At 37.3% G+C, this 24,617-nt stretch overlaps 1 protein-coding gene across 4 annotated transcripts in view; it reads right to left on the bottom strand.

Annotated features, from left to right (window-relative positions):
- Positions 1-6,580: 6,580 nt before the first annotated feature.
- The window catches only part of MTA1-like (metastasis associated 1-like), a 91,227-nt gene continuing 73,190 nt past the window's right edge, over positions 6,581-24,617 (bottom strand). Inside the window, exons 4-18 of one of the 4 annotated variants that reach the window (XM_088262714.1) lie at positions 21,483-21,688; positions 21,199-21,316; positions 20,447-20,649; positions 19,828-20,016; positions 18,219-18,352; positions 17,561-17,676; positions 17,289-17,389; positions 15,822-16,001; positions 14,938-15,163; positions 12,779-13,003; positions 11,945-12,067; positions 10,628-10,657; positions 8,534-8,745; positions 7,376-7,482; positions 6,581-7,299 (exon numbers count right to left, since the gene is read on the bottom strand). In XM_088262714.1, the coding sequence (XP_088118840.1) occupies positions 7,185-7,299; positions 7,376-7,482; positions 8,534-8,745; positions 10,628-10,657; positions 11,945-12,067; positions 12,779-13,003; positions 14,938-15,163; positions 15,822-16,001; positions 17,289-17,389; positions 17,561-17,676; positions 18,219-18,352; positions 19,828-20,016; positions 20,447-20,649; positions 21,199-21,316; positions 21,483-21,688 (2,285 nt within the window). In that variant the 3' untranslated portion in view covers positions 6,581-7,184. The remainder of the gene's footprint in view (positions 7,300-7,375; positions 7,483-8,533; positions 8,746-10,627; positions 10,658-11,944; positions 12,068-12,778; positions 13,004-14,937; positions 15,164-15,821; positions 16,002-17,288; positions 17,390-17,560; positions 17,677-18,218; positions 18,353-19,827; positions 20,017-20,446; positions 20,650-21,198; positions 21,317-21,482; positions 21,689-24,617) is intronic. The other 3 variants (XM_088262715.1, XM_088262717.1, XM_088262718.1) reach the window with 3 other exon arrangements.

The following is a 24,617-nucleotide window of genomic DNA, read 5'->3' as shown; positions in this document are numbered from 1 at the left end:
GCCTCTTTTGACATGTAGAGAAAGTTCAAATATGTCCAAACTGCCCAACTGCACTGTTGCCTTACCGCAGTATATCAAAAACTCTAGACTTACTTCACCGAAAGAATGCCAGAAGAGAGACTTGATGTAGACTTAATAATTACTAAGCTGATTGCAAGAGATATATCACAATTTCCAATTCCATCTCCAAAGAAATACAACCAGCAGAGTAGCTTCAGACAGGCAGGAATAATTTGCTGAGCTTAGTTGTCCATTTGACTACAGTTAACCTGTTAAAGACCACAACTTAGAAGAAAAATATCGCTGACAAATATAGTTTGTGATGCAGGCACACAAACCAAGACTGCCAACCTGTAATCAAGCAATAATAGTGATGGAATATTTTTTACAATTGTAAAAATAAAAATACTTTGTACACTTTCGATTTGGAGTAAAAGAACTTATTTGTCAATAAACAAGAGGAAGTGTTTTTTTGTGTATGCTATGCTTTAAATAAATATCATTCCTTATAACTAGGCCATTAAAGTGGAGGTCACAGTATATTTAAAAGGTTGTTTAAAAAAATGTTAACGATCTCTTAACAGTTCCACCTGAAATTATGAAGATTTGAAGATGTAGTAGCTTGTTTACATTTATTTATTTTTTGTACAACATTTCTAGCCTAAAAAGTGTTAAGAGTTTGCATCGTTGTAAGAAATTAATATTCTCTAATAATATATAATCCCGGTGATAACTGTGATTACATAGCTAAACCATGTAGGTGAGCTAGAAAAACGATAACACATCTTGATAAATAATCAATAATTCAAATTAATTTATCAACGGCTGAGAGTATACGCCAACTCCAAAATATTATGAAGTTTACACTTTTTTAAATTAAAAGCTAATTTAGTTTTTGAGTGCGAACTGTTTGCGCACAATTATGTTGTCGTTTTCCTTGCACACCAACGATGGACGCTATAGTAGTAATCTGCCTTATAAGACGTAAGCCTCACAAGTAGTAGAAGATCCTTCTGCCGAATGCGGGAATGATGAAGCCCAAATGACATTCCTTCTCCGTTGAATTGATCTCAGAGCCTCAGTAGTGAAGTATGAAGTGACAAGGTTCCCAAACGTACTAACTCTTGGTGGAGCAGTGCCTTTCAGAGAGGATACATTTGTGTGAGAGAAGATATTTTACTATGAATATATTGTACAGTTTTATAAATTAAATGTAACTACTTTAAGCCTTTTTTCGGAAACAGTTCTTATTGTATGTTATGTGTAATGAATATTTTTGTATCGAATGAGCAAAGTATTGGGGAATTTATATGTAATCGTATTTTTAAGCTCGCAATTCTGTTGCGACGATATTATAAACTATTCAAAATGGAATAATTATTAAGAAAACAGTCGGATATATATTTTCTTACGAGTATTTATACACCGCAGAGTGTCTAGAGTATAGTGGAATAATTTCCTGTATATTGAACAAATATAGCGTACACGAGAAGAAAGCGGGTCTACTTGTAATAGAAGAGCGCCTTCTACCACTAATAGAGATCTCCTTACGAATTTGTAATATAACTACGCAATCTGATAATCCTTGCCAATTTGGGGAGTCGCGAATTGGGACATTTCTTCACAATCTCACTAATAACGCCTACGCAGAATGTAATATAAACTAATAATATATGATTGTACAGCATACGCAATAAGAGCGTATAAAATATTTTAACACTAGACATAAATTTGGGACCATACATTAGACTCGGGGTCCGCCTTTCTTTTGTCTAAATCGGATCCCTTTTATATTTTTATATAAAATTTTGATCAGGCGACATCTTTCTGTGGTTTGTAAATAAATCCAACACTGGAGGAGCTTTAAGCAATCTGCTCAATGTGCGGATGCATCGGCACCCGCCATACCCGTACGGAGCGGTGTTCTCGTAGTGGAGACGTCGGGCTCACCTTTCAGTATGTATGTTTTGTAAATAGTCACATAGTGTTGTTAGGGATAAGTCGCACATTATATATGGAGCGGAATGAGAAGTTGCGGCGCTAGTTTGTAGAAATACATTGTACAGTATTGGCATGTTTAAGGTATGGAGGTACTCGGTAACGCTGTATGTACATTCTTCCCGCGAGATGCCTTGGACATCGAAGGACTACTCCTAAAGTATTTTATATCCGGGATAGGTATCCGAGATGTTGAGATTAATTAGTAGCTGATAGTTGTCGGCGGATCCGCTGAAGGTTCGCTTCGTATCCTATGTGAGAAATGTTATCGGTACGGGACTGAGTTTATATTCTTCATATCGTTATTTGTAAAATATTTCTTATCATTGTAACCCACTTGGATATCATAGATGTGTCTCCGTTGCAGGCCATGTGCTTCTCTGTAAAATGTGCCATTTACTTTCCTTCCTACTCAGCTTTGTCAGACAATATTACTTTTACTTATTTATTGTGATATGACTGAACTAGCCATCCCTCCTGTCCACCTCCACCCTCGCAGACACGACAGAGCTTCTGGTGTCTTCCTATCATAACAACTATGAACATAATCTATGATTGAACATTTATTGATAATTATTAAGGTATAGCTATTTACTCGAATAAATTAAATTTTCTACAAGTGTACTTTTCTCATTTCCTTTTATGATCCTAATTTAATCAAATGAAATGAAACTCGGGTTATTTTCGACGTTTGCATTTCTTTATGATCAGATCTTCTAACAATGTAAAATGGCTCCGCCCTTTCTCCTATTTCCCCGTTCTGCAATTGCCGACTCGAGCTGGTGGGACCTAGTGGAGCGCAGTGCTAAGTTAATCATCAAGTGCACACAATCTGCAAACATCCCCTGGCTAGCTGATCTAGTCAACACAGGTGCATTATTACATTCTTCTTTTTGCAATTAGAATCACTTATGAAAACATCGTCCGTAAAAAATAGTGGCTGGATTAAGTTCAACCTTCTTTACCAGATCCTAAAGCAAACATTCAAGGTAAGAAAATTTTGTTGTGTGTATGGTGGGATCGCCAAGGGATCATTCACGAGTTGTTAAATAGGAATGAAACAGTGACCGGAGGATACGTGAGACGAAGCACCCTGAACTTGTTAACCGCAAAAATGTCATTCTGCTGCTGATAATGCAAGACCACATACGGCAAGGGTGACTCAAGAATAAAATATTGAACTTGGCTGGTCTTTTTTGCCCCACCCACTATACTTTCCCGACCTTGCTCCAACAAACCTTTTCATTTCCTTGCAGAATTTTTTTCAAATGGAAAAAGCTTCACTTCAGAACAGGTGGTAAATGAGGCTGTACTTGAGTTCTTTCAGTCAAAACTGTGCAAATTTTGGCACCTTACCTTACCTTTGAAATAGGTGTCTGCGAAGAATTTTAGGCGTGTGGTGGTTTGACTTTGAGATAAGGTGAAGGACGCAGCAAATCTTGGTCACAACTGTCAAGAAAAGGCGATTCAGTTGGCTTGGCCATGTACTCCGCATGCCACCCGAGAGCCTTGATCAAGCTTGCCTCTTTTACAAGGCATTAGGTTCGCGCCGTCCAGGACGACCACTGCTAACTATTCGTCAGAACTTCGAGACGTGGATCTGACTTGGGAGAGTGCAAAGGATCTGGCAGCCGACAGAAAAGCTTGAAGACAGTTTGTGGACTCCGTAAGCTCCACATAGGGAGCGGATATGGTTTTAAATAAATAATAAATATTTTTGATTAGTTTTAATGTTGCTGAAAATTTAATGTATGAAAAAAAAGTTATTTATGACTCAACCTAATAGTTTCATCAATATGTTATTTATTGTTTGTACTGATGATAAACGCGTCATTGTGATCGAGAAGTGCCAGTGACATAATAGTAACCCAAAAAAAAGGCTACCAGTGTTTGAATGGCCGTGGAATACACCCGAGAAATTCAATGCACTGGTTATGCTTTCTACCACTAATAGTAAACCAAGTTGTTTTTGTGTAAATTAATAGATAGCTCCAGAAGAAAAATATGCGTTCCAAACCAAAATAGCTGGTTATTTCATCAGAAGATGCCTATCAATTGGTGAAAGCGGTCGGTGCTCAATAAACAAGTGCTTTTCTTACATAAAAATGTTATTAAATTAATAAATGTTGTAAATAAATTAACTGGTCAAATTATAAGCTAAAATAATAAAAATAAAAATTATATTTTCTGGCGTTTCTCATGTATGTGATTATAATCCAGGATTCGGACCTCACATACTAATATAAGAGTTTCTGCTTGATGAAAAGCTTCTTTACATCTCACCAATAGATGTCTCTAGTGAAATTCTAGTGATTCAAGAACAAGGTTTCTAAATTGGTTCATATATATAGAACTTCCAAGAATTTGAGTAGTGTGGTTGTCAATAATGGGTAGAATTGGTGAATGTTACATGTGTGTAAAGTGATCACTTAAACCAGCCTATGACGGTCATCAGCCCCGTAAATGCCCAGACTTCTATTATATATTCTTCTTCATCTTTGATGACATGTCAAAAAATAATATGAATAAATGTATAACCTAATTTATATTTTAGTTTTTTTTCTCTCTCCTCATTTTACATTACTTATCTTATAGATGCATGTTGTAATACATTACCTTGCATAGCAAATCTGACCTTGCATTTATCGCGTTCACTATCTGGATAACGTCTCACCATCCGCAGCATTTTGAGAAGAAATATCTTGTTTCAGAACCCATTTACAATTCTATCATACTTACCTTTAGAGAGAATAAAAATAACTTCTTCACTTCAAACCCTTATCCGCACCCCAATGGTGCATAGGGCAGTGCTGCATATAAACGCAGTGATATTATCTTGATCGTTAACACATGAAGGAAAGGTGATCAGCCCTCCGCTTCAGGTACTAGTCCAGGGTGATATTGAATAAATATTACAGTGGAAAAATCACATATTATTGGACCCCCCCTAGGAATCGAACTCGGAACCTCCAGAACGGCAACCGAGTGTGCTGACCATTACACTACGGAGGCAAATAACAGGACTGAAAAAAAATCTTCTGGGATCAGTTCTGTTTCTCTCTAAAATTTACATTATATTGATTCTTTCATGTAAAATAAATTATATTAGGGGGTTGAATTAGTTCTAGCCGTTTATAAAAATTTAATATTTTTCTGTGATTTAAATAGATTCCTTTCGTTTTTTTTTGTTTTCCTGTCCCCCGCTGCCTCGAACACCCACGGGCACTTTTAACCGCCTCAAAATTAAGGCTATGGGCCTTGTTCATCGGCTGGGAAACTGGGTCCCGTATGCTCTGAAGGAGAGAGATATGGAAAGGCGACATTGCATGTGCGATTCACTCTTGCAACGGCATCACAGAAAAGGTTTTTTGCATCGCGTCATCACCAGCGATGAGAAGTGGATCTTCTTCAACAACCCCAAAGTCATCTGCCAGCCAGGTCAGCCACTCCCTGCTGAAGCCAGCATTGCAAAACGCAACATTCACGGCTCAAAAACGATGCTTTGCATTTGGTGGGATCAGCAGGGAGTAATTTTTTTCGAGCTTCTCAAAGCAGGCCAAACAGTCACAGCAGAGGTTTACAAGCTGCAAATGATCAAACTGAAAACAGCAATTGAAGAAAAACGTCCAGAATACGCAGCCAGGCACGAGTCGATTCTCATTCTGCACGACAACGCGCGCCCACATGTTGCCAAAGTGGTAAAAGAACAGATAAACTCCTTCGGCTGGGAGGTTCTGTCACACCCGCCCTACTCCCCTGACGTCGCACCATCCGATTATCATCTGTTTCGGTCCATGCAGCATGGATTATCGGGAGAAATTTTCAAAAGTTATCGAGAAGTCGAGTTATGGGTTGAAAATTGGATTGCCTCAAAAGACAAGGTTTTCTTTTATAGGGGAATACGACTTCTTCCTGAAAGATGGGCCAAAGTAGTCGAGATAGAAGGGCAATACTTTGAATAAATTCTTACTTTTAAAAAAAATAATATTTTCAATTCAAAATACTACAAAAAACGGCGAGAATTAATTCAACCCCCTATTATAAAGAGTTTGCTCTTTTTATATGTGTTAGAGCTCATATTCTGAGATCGCTCCTTAAACAGAATCTGGCAACCATTACAGAATACAAATAAGGCAATCAAAATGCTATCTCTCAGACAAATTTACGGCAAAACGATGTATGCTAGATGTTCCAATGGTGACATAAGGAAAGAATGTAAGGTTAAGATAAGCATTATCGATAAAATTAAGAAAGGCGTGTTTGGATGATTTGGACATGTGGAAAAAAAATTGAGGAATAAACGATAAAATAAATTTATGAGGCGAACGTAATTAGGAGCAGAGGAAGACTGAGGAACACTTGAAATCAAATACTTGAAAGCGGTCAGGTCAGGAGTCAGAATAATCAGTATGCATGGGTGGAGATCCATGAATGTGGAAGAATATTTGCAAAGACAGTGGTGTGGCATTTTATTCTCTGCCTACCGAGCAAAATTATTTATTAATTCACAGATTTCCTGAAACATAATAAGTACATAAAAATACATTGACAACAGTGTAAACAAAAATAAAACAAGGTTGTATTTTCTGAATTTGTGCTTTATTTATGAAAAAAATGTAAATTATCCTACAACGAATCTCCGATTTGAATTAAAATTACATATCAGTATGTACCGAGACATTTCACATCTGGCCGCCTAGTGTTAGTGCACACACGCGCACCTCTCGTCGCCTTCGCTATCTACAGACTTGGTTCGGGGATTGTGTTACCAAAATACAGGTTGCGCTCACTGAATCAAATTTATCGAGAAAATTTACATTTACAATCCATGGAGGAAATAAATGGCGGATAGATGCGGAGAGGTCACGTAAACCGGATCGACAATTATACTTCACAATCGGGTTAAATGTTCCGAGTTCCATCTTACGTAGACACAGAAAAACACAAAAAGTGCAACATACACACCACCGTCGGATCGGGCACGGCCGAACGTCACCAACACTAAATTAATCACTATATCAAAAACCTTGAATAACTTAAAATATAATTCGCTTAGTAAAAATCCTAACCTCGGCAGAGTCAGGTCTCTGGTCCAATGTACAATAACACTCTACGTAACAACACTAGCCCAACAGGGCCTCCATGGTGTAGGGGTGGGGGTGGGGGTGCGAGGGCTGTGGGGGGGGTCAGTCCAGGATGACCACCTGCAGGGGCGCCTTGCTGGCGGCGCCGGGCAGCGTGCGCCACGGCTTGCGGGCCGCGCGGCGCAGCTCCACCACCGTGAGACTCCTCCGCCGGACCCTGCGACACACAACGCACATTACTAGAGCCTCCGACCGCAATAGTACGCTACAGCGAGCCAAACAACTATACAAACTTGGCTTGGTCCGTCACCCGGAAGTAGAGGTCGTCGGGGGCGTCCATCCAGCTGATGACGTGTCTCCGGCCACGCGCCCCGCCACCAGCGCCGGGTTTACCATTTACCTGCAAAATGCACATCCATTAACACTTTCAATAAAACGCAATAGAGAGCCAAGGTTAAACATTGACATTTAAAACCAAGTATTGTACATCAAAGCCTAACTTTCCACTATGAGTCGTTTATAATATAATACATGTATCGACTATTGTTATTCAAAAGGGCAGGACGGCTGTCCAAACTCAAAACACAGTAAGGGACATTTTTTTTTGTAGTACGTTTTTTTTGCATTTTTCGACTAAGTAGATTCTACTTAATCCAAAAATGCAAAAAAAACGTACTGCCAAAAAAATGTCCCTTATTGTGTTTTATATTTTTTAATGGTGCTTTTGTAGCGTTATAATTTAGTTAAATTACCTTATTGCTAAGACTTCATCAAATCCAATTACTATAATATCACGGGTGTACTGGCAAAAAACGTTAACTCGAAAATATGCAATTTTGACTTAATGATGCATATTATAACATTTTCAACGTTCTATAAACTGGCAAAATATAGAAAGTAGTTTAAAATGTCATATCTATGTGGTTTTAAAAGGAAAAGTTCAATGGCGGGTATTTTATTCAGGCTAAAAGCTTTAAATAACAGAGATTATTCAAACAGGGATTTTAGAGTTAAAATTTTTTGCCAGTATACCCACAATATAATATGGCAACATGATTGTTCAACTAAGTTTAAGCGCTTCAAATAAATCTCACGAAGCATAGCCATTTCACATTCACCTTTTCGGCTGGCAATGGTGAAAATAATTATGAAAAAAATCTAAATGGTCAATCGGTAGAAGAGGTTGCATGTAGTCAAGTAAATAAGTATGTATAATATAATATAACAACTATGTAATTTTTTCCATGTGAATTTTATTTGACCAGCAACCGGGTTTCGTCGTAACCGACATCATCAGACTGGTGCTGATGTTGGTTACGACGAAACCCGGTTGCTGGTCAAATAAAATTAATGTGGAAATAATTACATACTTGTTATTTTATTCTATAAAATGCAGTTCCACCAAGAAATGTCAGTATAAAACATCTAAAATCGAATAAGTATGTAGTTACGTGTGCGAATATGTGCTTGGGCAGGGGCTGTCCGGTGGCCTGGGCACGCGCGCACATGGCGGCGTACTGCTCGGGGGAGGGCCTCTGCATGGGCTGCGGGTGCTTGTTGGGGCGCTTGGCCGGCGGGGGCCGCTCGCCCGGCGCCCCCGCCGCGCCCACCGCCGTCGCCGCGCCCGCCGCGCCGCACCCGCCCTCACCCGCGCCCGCACCCCCTGCGGACACCACCGCTACTTAGTACACGAGGACACAATACACACATTCCTACAAAGTGGACTAAACGTGACAGCAAAATGCCTACTCACTTAGAAAAGTTGTTTAACCCTTACTGGAATCTCATTCGACATCGATTTTTCTCTTAGGTCCCATGTCGGATGTTATTCGACAATTTTTTTTTCATCATTAGTATTATTTATTTAAATTTCAAGCTTACATTTTTGTCACTCGTATCTATTACAACAGTATGTGGAGCAGAGGACAAAAGATTTTTTTCCAATTGGAATGTAACTGTCAAACTAGATTTTTTTTTAGTGCTAGGACCACTTAGTGCTAGGTTTTTTTTAAAAAAAAGTGTTAAAAAAAATTAGGTTTAAAAAAAAAATGTTTTCTTCACTTTTCAAAAACCTTATTTTTTCTTTAGCCAAATTGACATATCCAGAGTAGGAAAGTTGCGGAAATTTTAGACATGTTTATTAAATTAAATTTTGTTATCTTTTGACATTTAAAAGGTTCAAGTTAGGTGTCAGTGGGCGATGTTATTTAGTGGAATTTGGAGTTCAACAACCAATGTTGGAATTGTCTTTATTAGTATTATTGCGAATAAAAAATGGAAATAAATGACTGATTCTTTGACAGAACTGTTTGCAGAAGTTGATCAAATGTGAAATGGAAGAACAGTGTTCCATTATGAGCCTTCCACATTCACAAATGAGCGGTGGGTCATCCTGTTCATTAAGCGATACATAGTGATAACAACATCCTATCTCTGTAAGTACAGAATGCTTGGTAATTATTTTAGTTGCTATTTATGTGGTAACAAATATGCAGAATATGTAGATAATTTCATCATTCAATCAAAATCATGAAAAACAGATGATCTGCCGTAAGACTATGAATTAATTCATTCGTGAGAAAAGCAGCTCTGAATAATGAAATAAAAAAACAAAACACACACCATTCAATAAAATAAAAAAAAATCTAATGTATTTACAAATATCTCGCATATTACTATGGACGATTCAATACCACACATCAATCTAGGTCTAATAAATAAATAAATAAACTAAATTCATTTGGAATATATGATTCTCTTACTATTAAAAATGTAACTGCTGTGCTAGGTAAAAATGTAGTACATATTTTTCATTTCCAAATAATATTATTACAGCAAACTCTCTTTGATTCGAAAAAACATTTTGCCTAAAAATCCAAATAAAATTAATTAAAAAAATTAAATCTATTATATCTGTATTCACTGATACTGTAAATATTTGATCTAGTAATGGAAACTCCATGCAACAAAAGATAGACTGGTCTTCACCTTCTGTATCCCACTCTAATAAAATTAAAATCATATTCTCTAGTACGTAAATTACTATTGCTCTAGAGCCTAGACCCATCTGTCCTATACCGAAAGCAGAGAGTAGATATAAATCCTATTAAAATTTTATTTTGAACAAAACTATATCAGGATAGCATAAGTTAGTTAAGCTACATATATTAAACGTTACCTATTGAATAGGTTGTTTTTCGATAATGCGAACTACAAACCACACACATACACACCCAAAAAATATTAGTCTCCTACAAGAGTACTGCTGTACTCGTGCGGGCACGGTCAAGAGAGAACAAATTCTAACAATTTAGCCAGCTTTCACTGTGGAATTGAATGCTCAAAACACCAGAATTCCTCAATGCATAAGTGTATCTTGATTGTTACATAGCACAGCCGCGTAAATTCATCAAACAAAAGAAATCATATATAAAGTGTCAAAATTTACAGAAAATAACGGTGTACAGATATCGAGAAAATTAAAATAAAATAAAGTATTTTACGTATTAATAAAACATGAGAAAAATTCTCACTTTGTCACTCACCGTCATCCCAATCCAAGTCGGAGTAGAAGCCAACAAACGCAAAAAACAAACTATTAGTTTACCATCCGATACAAAGGAATATCCATTGTGTGGATTATATGTACAGGAGACAATCTTTACCATAAAACTTTCATAGGAATTAAAGAAACACTTAGATATGGATATTAGATTATAGATTATATTAGAGAGATATGGATATTTCTTTGTAAAAGGATTTTTGATAAATATTTATATTTAAAAAAAAAAATAGATACTTTGCAACAAAAATGATAAGTTAATTTACTAAACAAAATGTAGTTGCAATGATGTGAAACAGATATTATCAAATTCCATACAGTATTTTATCATAAATTGTATCTGGAATTTCTTAAACAGGTTAGTGTTTTTAGCGGGACAGGAATTAGAGTTAGTAAATTAATAACATCATAGTGGTTGGAAAATAGATGAGAGATCCCACTGTTGTATACATCACGGGAGCTAGCAAAAGTAAGCTCATACATAGTACCTACTATTTATTCACCCTGAGCTCCTTCTAGAGTTACCTAGCCTTGGTCTATTCAACGATTGAGTTAACCTATGCACAGCAGGTGCGGTCAGGGACAGGAAGATGAATATATTCAATCTACAATAAGCCTCAAATATGCAAGTCTCAAATGAGGGTTGTTGCAATGTACAATTTTAAAAATTATTATATATGATACTTTGTTAGTATTTTACCTGTTTTTAAGGATATACATTGAGAGAAAAAATCATGAAATTGAAATAGCGAAAACATTAACATTTATAAAATGTGCCACAAAGTATCTGCGAAAAACATTCAAGAAAACATTAACACGTTGACTGCCATATCGACCATCAGTGTCACAGGTTTGATTCCCGTCAATTGCAAAATAAATTAAAAGATTGGTCTAAGTGTAGTATTTTTCACATTTAACTTCCCTCTACCCTTACTAACCTAGCTGCAGACAACCCGCAAAAAAAAGAGGTTTTGAAAGTTATTCCTTTAAAAAAAAATAACAAAAAAAATTTTACTCAGATAGTAGTTCTGTGGTTGAGGCTCTAGGTTCGAAATCCCGTTTGCCAAAAATTTATTCCTATTTTGAAAACACGTTTCGCTTAGGCTTACTATAAAATTACATTGAATTGAAATAAAATAAGAACACAAATATTTTCACAATACAAGATTGTTGAAATTGAAATTCCAGCAGAATAGCCCCGTCCGGAATGGAGTCTCTCATCTGTTTGTCCCGAGTTAGTAGTGTGGGGTCAGGCTGGGTGCGGGGCGGAGAGTGTAGAGTGCAGAGTGTTGGGACTCACTGTCGACACCGTTGAGGTCGTCGTAGCGCCGCTTGAGGGCCGGCGAGGGAGAGGTGCCCGCGCCCGGCCGGATGCCCTCCGCCTCCGCCTTGTTGGGGATCCGCTCGTACATCAAACTGCCATCTGACAATACCAAGTTTTATTAGCACTTTACTCGGTCAAAGTTATAACAACACATTTCAGTAGTGTAATGGCTAAAGGGTATATCTGTCAAATTTTTCATTTACTAAGTTTGTTCCACAAAATGTCTAAAAAGGTGTATTCCATGATCTGGGAAAAGGATAAAGCTGCAGTTGCAATACTTATTTGTTTTATTAAGATATGCACATATAAAAATACATAAAACAAATAAATTATTTAATTTCACCAGTATGTTTTTGCTCTCCTGTAAAAGTCCAAATACTTGTTCACAAAACCTGGATTATCTCCAATTACAGGAGTTATTTTCCTATTATTTTTTGACATCTAAAACCAGCCTATGACGGTCGTCAGCCCCGTAAATGCCCAGACTTCCATATTCTTCTTCATCTTTGATGAGATGTCAAAAAATAAATGAATGTCGATGCAAATTTTCTTCGAAGGAGTATCGAAGTTAATGAACGTCAAAGTCAGTTGGTATAATGTAACTTGTATGGCAATGACATCTGTGGATATTTGTATGCAATTTTATCATAAAGTAAAACAGATGGTTTTTTTAAAATTTATTTTTACCTAATTTCTATCTTCTAAAAAAATGTTTTTTTCATATAAAAAGAACCCACTCCCTAAAGAGAGTCACACATCAATTATTATAGTGCTAGAAAGGTCGAGTGATGCTGGCACTTTGGTCGTTACCTGGAGCCTTGGGCGGCTTGGGGAAGGACACCTTAGCGGGCTGCGGCATGCGGTCCTTGGGGGTGAGGCGCAGCCAGGCGTGCTGCGCGGCGCCCGCGGGGGCGGCCAGCGCCGGCCCGGCCAGCCGCTCCGCCACGCGCGCCACCTGCCCGCGCGCGCGCCCGCCTCGGCCCGCAGCCAGGGCGCTCAGCTCCGAGGAGCTCATGCTCGCCATGCCTACGCTACCTGTAACGTGATATAGCAATGAAGAAGACAGCCAAACAAAGATAATAATATTTAGACTGCAATTTCCTCCGAGAAATGGCTCTGTGGGTTGATGCTTCTAATTAACTGGAGGAAATGATGATTTTAAATGGATAAGGACAGGATGTACGGGGTAAGCATCTGATCAATCTTTTCTTTATGGACTTTTCGTCAACTTTGAATGTGTTTACGCAATACATATATTTCTTTTTTTCAATAATATTTATTAGTTGCCTAACAAAATTCTCCTTGGCTATTTATGTACAAGCATTTATAGAATATTCAATTTATATATCTTAAAAAATGATAGTGAATGTGTATAGTAAATGAATAAGGTTGATCTCTAAAAACAATGCAATATCAAAGATACAATGGATCAATATCTTATATCAACCAAGATTTGTTACATCGTTAATTTATTCATAGTTAACTCATTCCTCATGTTATATTCTCTAAATAAGACACCGCTAAATCTGATACATATATCTTTATGCCCTATTGCCTCATCAATTTTTGTCAACTGCATACCTTCCTTCGCATATTCTGTTTCGAGTTTAAATCTTTCTTTTTCAAAAATTAGACATACCCACACTAAATGAGGGGCATCTTGTGATGACATCTCATCGCATTCACAAATAGAGTTTCGTCTAATTTAAAAAAAAAGAGGTATTCTCAAAATGCTCCATGACCTGTAAAAAATTGAGTCAATGCATTCTTCTTCTTCCCTAATCTGCACCCCAATGTTGCATACGGCACTGCATCATATAAACGCAGTGTTATCTTGATCGTTAATATATGAAGGAAAAGTGATCAGCCCTCCGCTTCAGGTACCAATCCAGGGTAATTGAATAAATGTTAGAGTGTAAAAAATCACTTATATTTATTTAACCACTCCCCCTGGGAATCGAACCCGGGACCTCCAGAACGGTAGCCGAGCATGCTGAGCATTACACTACGGAGACTGACTGAATATTCATCATACTTAGCATTAAAACAGTGCCCCACTTCAACAGCTAATGCTTTGCTAGTAACTTTTGTAGTCATAGTTTTTTTTGTTAATTCTGTCTTAATATAAAACAGTAAAATCTCATTAAAATTTTATGATTAATCACACTACGGAGGCGGACTAAATGCAAATCTGTTAATGCATAATTCAATTTATGATTTTTTAACCCATCCGCATATTAGTTTTTTTTCAAAACATGTATATAAAGACACTAATCGAATGTATCCCCGCAAGTAAGAAAGTTGCCCCGCCCGGAGGGGAGGTGATGTGGGTTGTCAAACAAGGAGGCGCTAATATTTTGCACTGATAAAACGAGAACAGACATAGAAATAATCTTTAATGCAGAAAAAGGTACGCGCAATAAACATCAAATGTTAAGTGCGCGGTCCAACAGCGGACCAATGATACCGCGTGCATGGTTGCGACGTCAACGGCGTCTCATCTCATAAAATTATAACTTTTACTGTTTTACCAATAAATATGGTACATATAACTATTATGCACGTATTTTATCATGTGTCTAGATCAGAAATGTGATAAATTAACATGAAAACTTGAAAAAATAACTCAATAAAACATTACTCCTGGGATGTAAAGTTTTGATTTCTCACTGATTTTAGTTGATATTTCAATCAAAAGGATAATTCTATCCTTACAGGGACATCTTTGGTCAAGTGACGTGAATAAATTTGTATTAAAATTACAAGAAATAATGCATTAAAAAAGCTTTCTTTACTGATTTGTAGATATCACACGAAAGTATCTTTATAATATGGACTACCACGAATGGGGGCGTGGCTTAAACGGCGGCTGATTTGCAAATGTAAAAACATACCTACCGCCAACGGTTGGCGGCCGATGGGTTAAGAAAATTGAAAGGATCGAGTATAGTCGGTCGGGTATTACTCACAGTCGTGTTTGACTTGGTGGATGTTGACGGGCGTGAAGGGGGCGCGCGCGATGCGGCGCGGGCGGCGCAGGGCGCGGGAGAGGCGGCGCGCGAGGCGCGTGAGCGGGGACGTGCGCAGGTAGAAGGCCGCGCGCGTCTTCATGACCGGGCGCGGCGAGCCCGAGCGCAGCGACGCACCGTGCACGCCAGCCACGTGCCGGGCCAGCTGCGCCTTCAGCTTGAACTCCTGCCACAGACAAACCACTTGCTAGTTGAGCATATATCACACCATCGTCTTGTTAAAAAACTTAAAGTAATCAGCACACTAACTAGTATAAGGTATAATAATAACAATATTATTACAATCAGTAATTTAAAAAAAAATATATCAAAAAATCATTTTGATGAATTACATAAATACAGATTGTAATTACGTAAGCAAAAACATTGTTTCGTCTAATTGATTATGAAAATTAAAATAAATAATTTTAATTTTAATTTAAATAAACAATGGTATGCGCATGTGAGGAGAATGGAACCATCCAGACTCCCCCACATCGCATTGTACGGCCAACCCCATGGTAGACGACTCCCGGGCAGACCACCAAAGAGATGGGCCGATAGCTGGGAATCAACGTCGCAGGAGGCTAATCCCTCTTAAAAACAGGCCGTAAGGCCTACAATAAGAAGAAGAAGAAGAAGAAGAAGAAGAAAATAAATAAAAAAATTCTGTGAAAAAAAGGTGCCGTAAGGCCTTTCCACCGCGTTACATGGAGCAAAAAAAAGCCATTTGAGCAAATTTTCTGAAACATGGTTTTTACATAACCGGTATATACAATTCTCTGCCCAGGTCGGGTGGAGATATATGGATGGCATGCTTCAACAAGTCGACACTACAAGGCTACCTTGCCACAGTTGAGCATGGAGCAGCGGTGTGGGCGGTGGGAGAAGGCGGAGTGCGGCGGGCCCGGGTCCTCCCCGTCGCTGCTGCGCCCCCGCGCGCGCACGGCGCCGCCCACGGCCGCCCCGGCGCCCCCGCCAGGCGCGACAGCCTCCACCTCGCCCTCGCACGCTCCGCCGGCCACCTGCGACACCACCACTCACGTCAGAAACCATATCCCTCTCCATATCACCAAAAGGGAGAATAAACTCACATCTCAAAATACTATATGTGCACCCTCAAGTGTCGATAAGTAAATAATGTATCACTTTGTCATCAAACAACAATAATAGTTTTAATATTTATAAATACATATTTAAAAATGTATATAACTACTACTACTACTACTACCATCACGCCATTTCGTAGGCAGAGAGGATGGAACGCCACACTCTTCTGTCCTGACATACACTCCTCCTTCACATCCATACATCTAGTCATACATGCCCTCCGATTACGCAGACTTTTGACACTGCCAGATTTTAGGTTCTGATTGATCTGATCGTGCCAAGTCTTTTTCGGTAGTCCACGTTTTGTTTTCCCTCTCACATTCGCCACATATATTTTCTTAGTCATTCTCTCGCTATCCATTCGCTCCACATGTCCATACCACCGCAAAGAAGATATATAACTATAAAGTTAATTTCAATTAGAATAAAATGAAGCTCTAGTCAAGCGTATCTAGTCAAGTGACTCAAGGCGGGATATTAGATAGCCCACAACTTAATTTTCTTTAAACCCGGGTAACCTATACCGTAATTGAATTTTTTGCTTAAAACACCATTTTTGTATTGAAATATAAGATTTTCTTGAAATATAAAATAAATACACGGTTTTTAAAAGAAAAGAGTTATTGAAAGGTAAGGAGTTAAAAAATGATAATTTATTGGTTCAATTTTTATTTTAAAAAAAAATCCAATGTATATACCCTAAAAAAAATTGTGCGTACAAACAATTCTGGTTTCTCCTACAGTCGGTCGCGTCGTGTATTTATACGGTTGAGATCTCACCCTTAAATCTTAAATCGACCAATAGAAAATCAAATAACAACGATTAAAGAAAACACTTGTTTTTTACCACTTGAGTTTTATTATAGACTACATGTTTCAGAAGTTAAACTTCCATCATTCAGGTCTGTATAATAACTAATATATAATATACAGTTATTATACAGACCTGAATGATGGAAGTTTAACTTCTGAAACATGTAGTCTATAATAAAACTCAAGTGGTAAAAAACAAGTGTTTTCTTTAATCATTGTAACATGTCTTACCACAAAGTTAATGCCGAAACAATAAATGAAAAGCAAATACTAAAGATAAATAGCCATTAGAATGACTGACTTCGCAGTATGTTCACGACATGTTTATAAATAATAAAAAAACAACAATAAATATGACTTCATTCGTATTTATTTAAAAAAAATCTTACTTTAAATCCGCCATATTTTTTCCAGTACTGCCAACACGAGGAACAAAGTCTGCTCTGTAATTGTGAGGGACCCCACGCATACCACTGAGAAGATGATGTTACTGTAAACAGACAAGTCGCACATTAAACAAGATAAGGGCCAACTCAAACATGAGAGGAAGCAGTTTCATTTCCAAAATGCACTGACCATATTGGCTAAAAACTAAAAAATAATCAAACACAAATGAGAAATTATTTCAATTATTTTAAGCAAGGCAGAAGATATAGTTTACCTTGACAGGAACTGCAGATCTCTCCCGAGGTAAGATTTACCGCAGAGCCATTTGTACCGCCATTCATCACATTATTAGACTTATTATTATTTATAATTGCCGGGTTGGGTTTATTACTGTAACAAAAATATAAAATAATATTTTAAATCATTTAAAAAAGGAAGAATTTGTAATTCACTGAAAGTATAAAATATGGCATGAATAATATTCTAGTATTAATCCTCGACTAGCACCAATACATGACATGTATTTCAAAATAAAATATGTATACGAAATTAGAATTTTCCACCAAAGGAGTTAATGAGTTATTCACGAAAAACTATTGAATATTTTGAAAAAATATTGTCAGCTTAGTACGAAAAGTGTGTTACTCATCTAGACTCACGTTGCGGGAGGAATTTATTTTAAATTTAAAGATTTTCAATAAATTCCACGTAGAAAGGGTTAAGTTGACAATATGTACTATTTTGAGTGTATTTTAAATTTTTAAAAACTGTGTGTGGTGATTTTTACTTTGAAATTATGTTTTGGGAAGCCGCAAATTGCGGAAGCTAGTCATAATATATGTTCAGGAAATAAAAATCAATAGCTATTTCAGTGGAAAATTAAAACTAGTATGAATAAGAAATACAAGTATGAAACGACCACAAACACTCACTAGTTGGGAATGTAGACCTGCTTCAGCTTGGATTCTGCTTCTACAGCCTTCACTCTCTTCTGTTGGACGTATCTATCTGTAGTCTTCCACATGTAGTAATACTCTACTATGTTTTTCAACGTTTTCCAAGGCAACTACAAAGGAAACAACAGCACATGAAATAACAAATAGCAAACAATTCCATTCTCTATCATCTTTGGCTCTGCAGATCTCCTAGCTGGTTCCGCAAGACTCACAAATTAGACATTTACTGTTCTTCTTGAACAAATTGACACATAGTGTGACATCGGTACGTGTTCCGCTTATACAGTGACTTGTAAACTATGTGCCCCTGTACTATGCCGTTCCCTCAGATCATGCGGACCCTATTCCGAGTATTTCATATTAGGATAGGGGAACTGATAGAGTGGGAACTCTTTGCACTAGATTAAAAGGAATTGGTATAAACCGTACACATAATGACGGCATGTATTGCACCATATATATTTATTTATTTATTTAAACTTTATGTAGAGAAAAAAAAGGTGCATTGGCGGGCTTATTGCTAAAAAGCAATATCTTCCAACCAACCAAAAACAGACCAGTGATATTGATCAAAACGTTTGATACCATATTTAGCTGTTTGCAATCGGAGGGTAGATAGCACTTGAACATTTAAAAAAACATAAATTTCAAATTGACAACATTATGTATTATAATAATTCTCCTGACTGATAATAGTGGTAGATAGCACATACGGCTACCACACATGAGATCCATATACGATTTCCAGTAGGGTAAATAACCATCAGTAAAACATATGAACATGCAATGAAAAAATGTGACTTTCAGAGATTTGAATATGAAATCAAGGGCAGTAGCAAGCTCTACAGTAAATATTAACTCGGTCGTTTACAATGGAATTTACTTAATCTTGATTGCGAGAACATTTCAAATAGCAATATTTACTTTCTAGAAGCCATTTACTTATGCAATATCTTATATTGTCAGATAATAACACATAAGCCACCATTCAACAATTTTACGTTTTACTTGAAAATATTTTTTTTTATCTAAGCATGTTAACACACAGTTCTTAAAGTGAATTTCAATATTTGGTCGTTTGGTAGAAGAAAAATTGTATAAAAAAACTCATGGGATTTTATGCACGGCAAATCGCAAATAATCACTGCACTACAGAGCATATATAAATCACATAATATTAAGAAGTGAGAAAAAATAGAAAAAATCTTACAACATAAAAAAAATCATGCCAATCAAATGATGAATGCTTCAACGTAGTCCAAACCACCATCAAAAAGCGTGAATAATGTGTGGCGTAGTAATAATTTAATCACAAATCACTATTAACATGATCAACTTATTTTTACATAATTTTATCATTAAATGACATAGAAAGACAAGCAAAAATTACAATGCATATGAAAAAAAGCATAACAAGGTGTACGGGCTTGATGAATTTAGAACAGTCAGGAGAGTACAGGCGGTTTGAACATTCATTTAAGCGGTTTAGATATGGCAAAAACAGGTGGATCATAATTTTTAACTACCATGAGAATGTGTGAAATTTGACATGAATTAATTTAGATGGATATGTGAGGATGCTTACAAAGTCTGTCCGGATGTCGTTGAAGTCCTTTCCGTACTTATCGAGGGCCTCCTCGAACAGGTTGGCCTCGGAGGCGCTCCACTCCTCCATCTCGTCGCGACACAGCACCGGCCCGGAGGGGGGCACTAGCGAGGACAGGGCCGCTTCCAGGCAGTAGTCGTGCCGGTGTAGCGTGTCCATTGCGTGGAACTGCAAAGGACCGAGGGTTAGCCAACAGACAGCCACGGGATGAACACATAAATACGTTATAATTATTATTATTACAACGAGGTTTTACAAAAAATCCAAGAAAGAAGACACCTACTAGTGACTATCTCGAAGAGATGCGTCAAATGGATCGGTCACATGTTGACACAGGAGGGTTTCCTGCACCTGATAATAGAGGGAACGATTGAGCGAACAAACGCCCACGCCGCAAATATCTTTGCGACTTATCTTTGGACATGGGCTGTTCGACGTATGAGGAGCTGGGTTTTGCAAAATAGACCAGACTGTCAAGGAGGTGTTAGTTGTTGCTGCAGACCAATCAACAGGATTGAGACAAAAGAGCAAGATGTTATAATACGTCTGCTGTGTTAATGTATTCTTTACTCGACATATGTTGGAGGTGGATAGTTACCAGGGTGATATCTCTACTGGCGGCGGCAGCGGACATATGTAGCGAGGGCTGCTTGACGCTGCTGCTGCAGTCCAGCGCGCGGGCGAAGGTGCCTACGGAGCGGGACACCACCAGGAACTGGTCGATCTGGCGGTCCGTGAGCCCGTGCTCCGGCGTCCACACCACTGTCTCCAGATCCTCCAGCCTCCGGGGGTCTTCTTCGCCTACAATCATCCATTTATCTTAAATCTCTTATTAACAGATAGAAAAGTATAAAAAGAATAGAGTCAAACAAAAACTGCATTTCAAAAATTACACATGGATTATCTCCGCTTGTCATCACATGAGTTTCATTAATTGTTTCGACAGAATTTTTTTTTTAGATTTCTAGAAATAGTGGCATTTATATTTTTAATATATTTTTTTCAATCACATGAGTTGTCTAACTTTATGTGACTAATCGATTAATGACGAGCAGAAACAGCTAAAATACAATTCATAAACAATGCCCCTTAGGACATTGATCTTGTGTTTCAAAACAGAATTCTCCTACTATTTATAGAGGGGTTTCTAATAGTATATTTAGAAATAATATGCATTCTTTAAATTAGAATAGTTAATGAACATATTTACTAAGATTTTATTACTGAAATAATAAAGGGCAGAAACCAAAATAGTTTCCTGACCAAATGATACATTATTCTAGTCAATATATTAGCGCGGGTACATGCCATGAAATATACATATGATTCAGCAAACCTCAAAACACTCACCTTCTTTTAAAAAATTTGTCATTTCAGTCTGATACCTACTGCCTACTCTGATTTCACCCTTATCTGCTAATAAAGTCTTTTGGGTCGGGTCAAATACTAGGCAGTAGAAAAATGTGTCCTAAAAAAGAAAATATACAAATGAGAAAAATATCTTGTCGTTCCAATCAAAATTATTTTCTGGATAATTAAATGGATAATTTTGACAGTGGGCAATTATACATTAACTCTTAACAAGAAGTAATGCGGGCAAATGGAGAAAATAATATAGAACGTCCATCACTTACATCTTTGTTCAGATAGCTAAGCAGGGACTCTGTTTCGTTGAGCAGCGTGACGGAGCACTTGCCGCGTATGTGTGTGGCGGGGAGCGTCTCCACGTGGCGGGACAGGAACAATTCGCGGTGCTTCATCTGGTGGCGTTGGCGCGACTGCGGCCCGTCCGTCGCGAGCGGCGCCGCGCCCGGCGTCTCCGGCTCCTCCTCCATTGCGGCTGCAATCAAAATAATGTGCGTTAAATATTTTACCCCGTGATAAAATACAAAATCTAAACAACCTTTGGATGTTGAGTTCCTTTAACACATATTATGTTTTGACATCTAATCAGAGATGAAGAAGAACATGGAAGTCTGGGCATTTACGGGGCTGACGACCGTCATAGGCTGGTTTAAGTGATCACTTTACACACGTGTAACATTCGCCAATTCTACCCACTATTGACAACCACACTATTCAAATTCTTCAAAGTTCTATATATATGAACCAATTTAGAAACATTGTTCTTGAATCACTAGAATTTCACAAGAGACATCTATTGGTGAGATGCAAACACACTTTGGACGGGAAGGGTATTTCTACCTGTTTGGTCGATTGATGCTTAAGGACGGAAAGGGTATATTTACCTTCTGCATCAGCCTCATTTCAAAGGCAGAAAATAAGGAATTATCCAATGTTTTCATACAAATATTATATACCAATCTCATTGTAAAAGTTTGAACTATATGTACATAATTATAAAATCCCGTCGCCAGCGGTCGTAAAAAAATATCCGTCTGAAACTTGTTGATATATTTTTGATTTTTTTTCTACATAAAAAAAAAACAATAGCATCATTAGAAAAAATATGTAAACTATAAATAATGAATAATTGGAACGGTCTATTCAATGCTTAAAATTATAATTCGATTAGTAATCGATATTAATATTAGTACAAAATATAATTTAAATAGTTCATTTATTTTTTGCTTTAACTTAAGAAAAAATAAAAATTAAATTCTCAATATTATTAATATTTAAATAATTTATTTTGTGGTTAGTCATTTTTACTTTTTTTTTTAATTGTTAATAATATTAATATATAACCACTCACCGAGTGCGTGGTTGTATACTAATATTAACATTTTTGTAAAAAAATAAATAAGTAAACATAATACTTTTTTAGAAATTTTTAAATCCCTATTTTTTATATATTTTTTTGTCAGACGACGCGATTCGACGGTAAAATTGTGTTTGCGGAAGACTTCTTATTCGATACTGATTCCGATGTTGCAACTCATATCACGAGCTAAAACACTGTATTCCTCGTTAGAAATCGTATACGAAAATCCACAATAAACAGAGCGGATAGTTTCACGATGAAACAAAAAATGAATTTGGATAGTGAAAGGAACATGGAATACGGCTAGAATAATATCTAAATATACTATGATCCGGTCATAGAGTCCTTCCTTGTGCCGAATGACGAATGGCCCTAGTCCGCGTGACACCCGCTGATATTGCAGACGCCTCTTGGCTCGACACAGATTGATTAAATATATCAGTAATCTGTTTGATTACACGAAACACGATCCACAGCCAAGGTTACATCGCTAGTTTGTAGTCCGCATAGCGCACACAGCCGCACACGGTGTACGGACAGAAACAATGTAGTAATACGCAAAAATGGCGGCACCAAATTACGCAAAAATATTCGAGGAAAATAATGACAGAATCGAGGAACGCTATACTCGAACCAAACGGTAAATGAAATTTCTTCTTCAAACCGTTATCCGCACCCCAATGGTGCATAGGACACTGCATAAACGCAGTTTTATCTTGATCGTTAACACATGAAAGAAAGGCGAATTTCCAGACCAGGATAAAAAGCCCTCCGCTTCACCTGAACCTACCAGTCCAGGGTAATATTGAATAAATATTAGAATGAAAAAATCATGTATATTTATTTGACCCCCCTGGGAATCAAACACAAACGCGGTAGCTTAGCGTTCTGACTATTACACTACGGAGGCGGTCAAATTAAATTCAAATATAAATTTTGTGTAAAGTAAATTAAATTTACTGTACACAAACGCACATCGTGTTATCACCGAAATTTGACTATTTCGGGTGTAACCGCTTTTTTGTACACCCCACCGTTGGAATCATCCCTTAAAGCTGTAAGCGGAGCACGGAACAGGATTAGGCCGAAGACAGCGCGCCTGATGGCAATAACGTGTCACTCTCTGCCGACACACATTGTCACGTAAATTTTTGATAGCCACGTGGACAGCAGACGACGACCCCCGACGTGTGGGCGGGCAGCCGGGAGCGGGCTAGGGGCTGTCTCGTCACAGGGCGGCGGGATGTTTCGGGATTCGAGACATAATAAATCCCGTAATGGGGCAAATAAGTCGTACATAAAAATCGTAGAGATGCGTATATTTAAGTTTTGTACGGATGCTGCATTTTATAGAATAAAATAACAACTATGTATTTTTTCGTGAATTTTATTTGACCAGCAACCGATTTGACGAGCAACTAATGAGCAGTAGAAAAGGTTCTTTAACCAGCGTTTCCAGATTTAACTATACATATATTATTTAAATTCACATGCAAAATTAATTTCTAACATAAAATTACATCAAATCACGCTTAAAATCTTTACCATAACGTAAATGTAATTATTATTATAATACAATACTTAAACTCATTCAATTTAAATTCATTTTGTTAGAAGCATTATATAAAAGCATGGTTTTCAACTCCTGCCTTGTTGTGTTTATAACATATAATTTTGTCTTGCCTCACAGCAGTCTGATGATGTCGGTTAAGATGAAACCCGGTTGCTGGTCAAATAAAATTCATGTGGAAAAAAAATACATAGTTGTTATTTTGTTCTATAGATGTTTACATATATCGCTCACTCCTTTCAAGAACGTCATAAATCAAAAATCGTCAATTTTCGGTTGTGCATGTTTTCGGAATGCCCAGAAAATGTACTATATCCCAGTAAAAGAGGCATATTTTAAACTTAATATTTACCCTCTACAGGGCAGAAAATGTTGTTTTTGCATTTTGAAGAAAATGTATTGTTTAATTATTTTTATAAACAAACAAAATATTTTTCAAATGTAGAAAAAACCTTCAGGTTTTACCTAAAAAGA

Source organism: Brachycentrus maculatus, unplaced genomic scaffold, assembly GCF_059751285.1.
Source record: "Brachycentrus maculatus isolate JH-2025_06_01 unplaced genomic scaffold, ASM5975128v1 h1tg000188l, whole genome shotgun sequence".
NCBI lineage: Eukaryota > Metazoa > Arthropoda > Insecta > Trichoptera > Brachycentridae > Brachycentrus > Brachycentrus maculatus.
The sequence above is the reverse complement of the archived record's forward strand: the minus strand, read 5'-3'. Positions and strand labels throughout refer to the sequence as shown.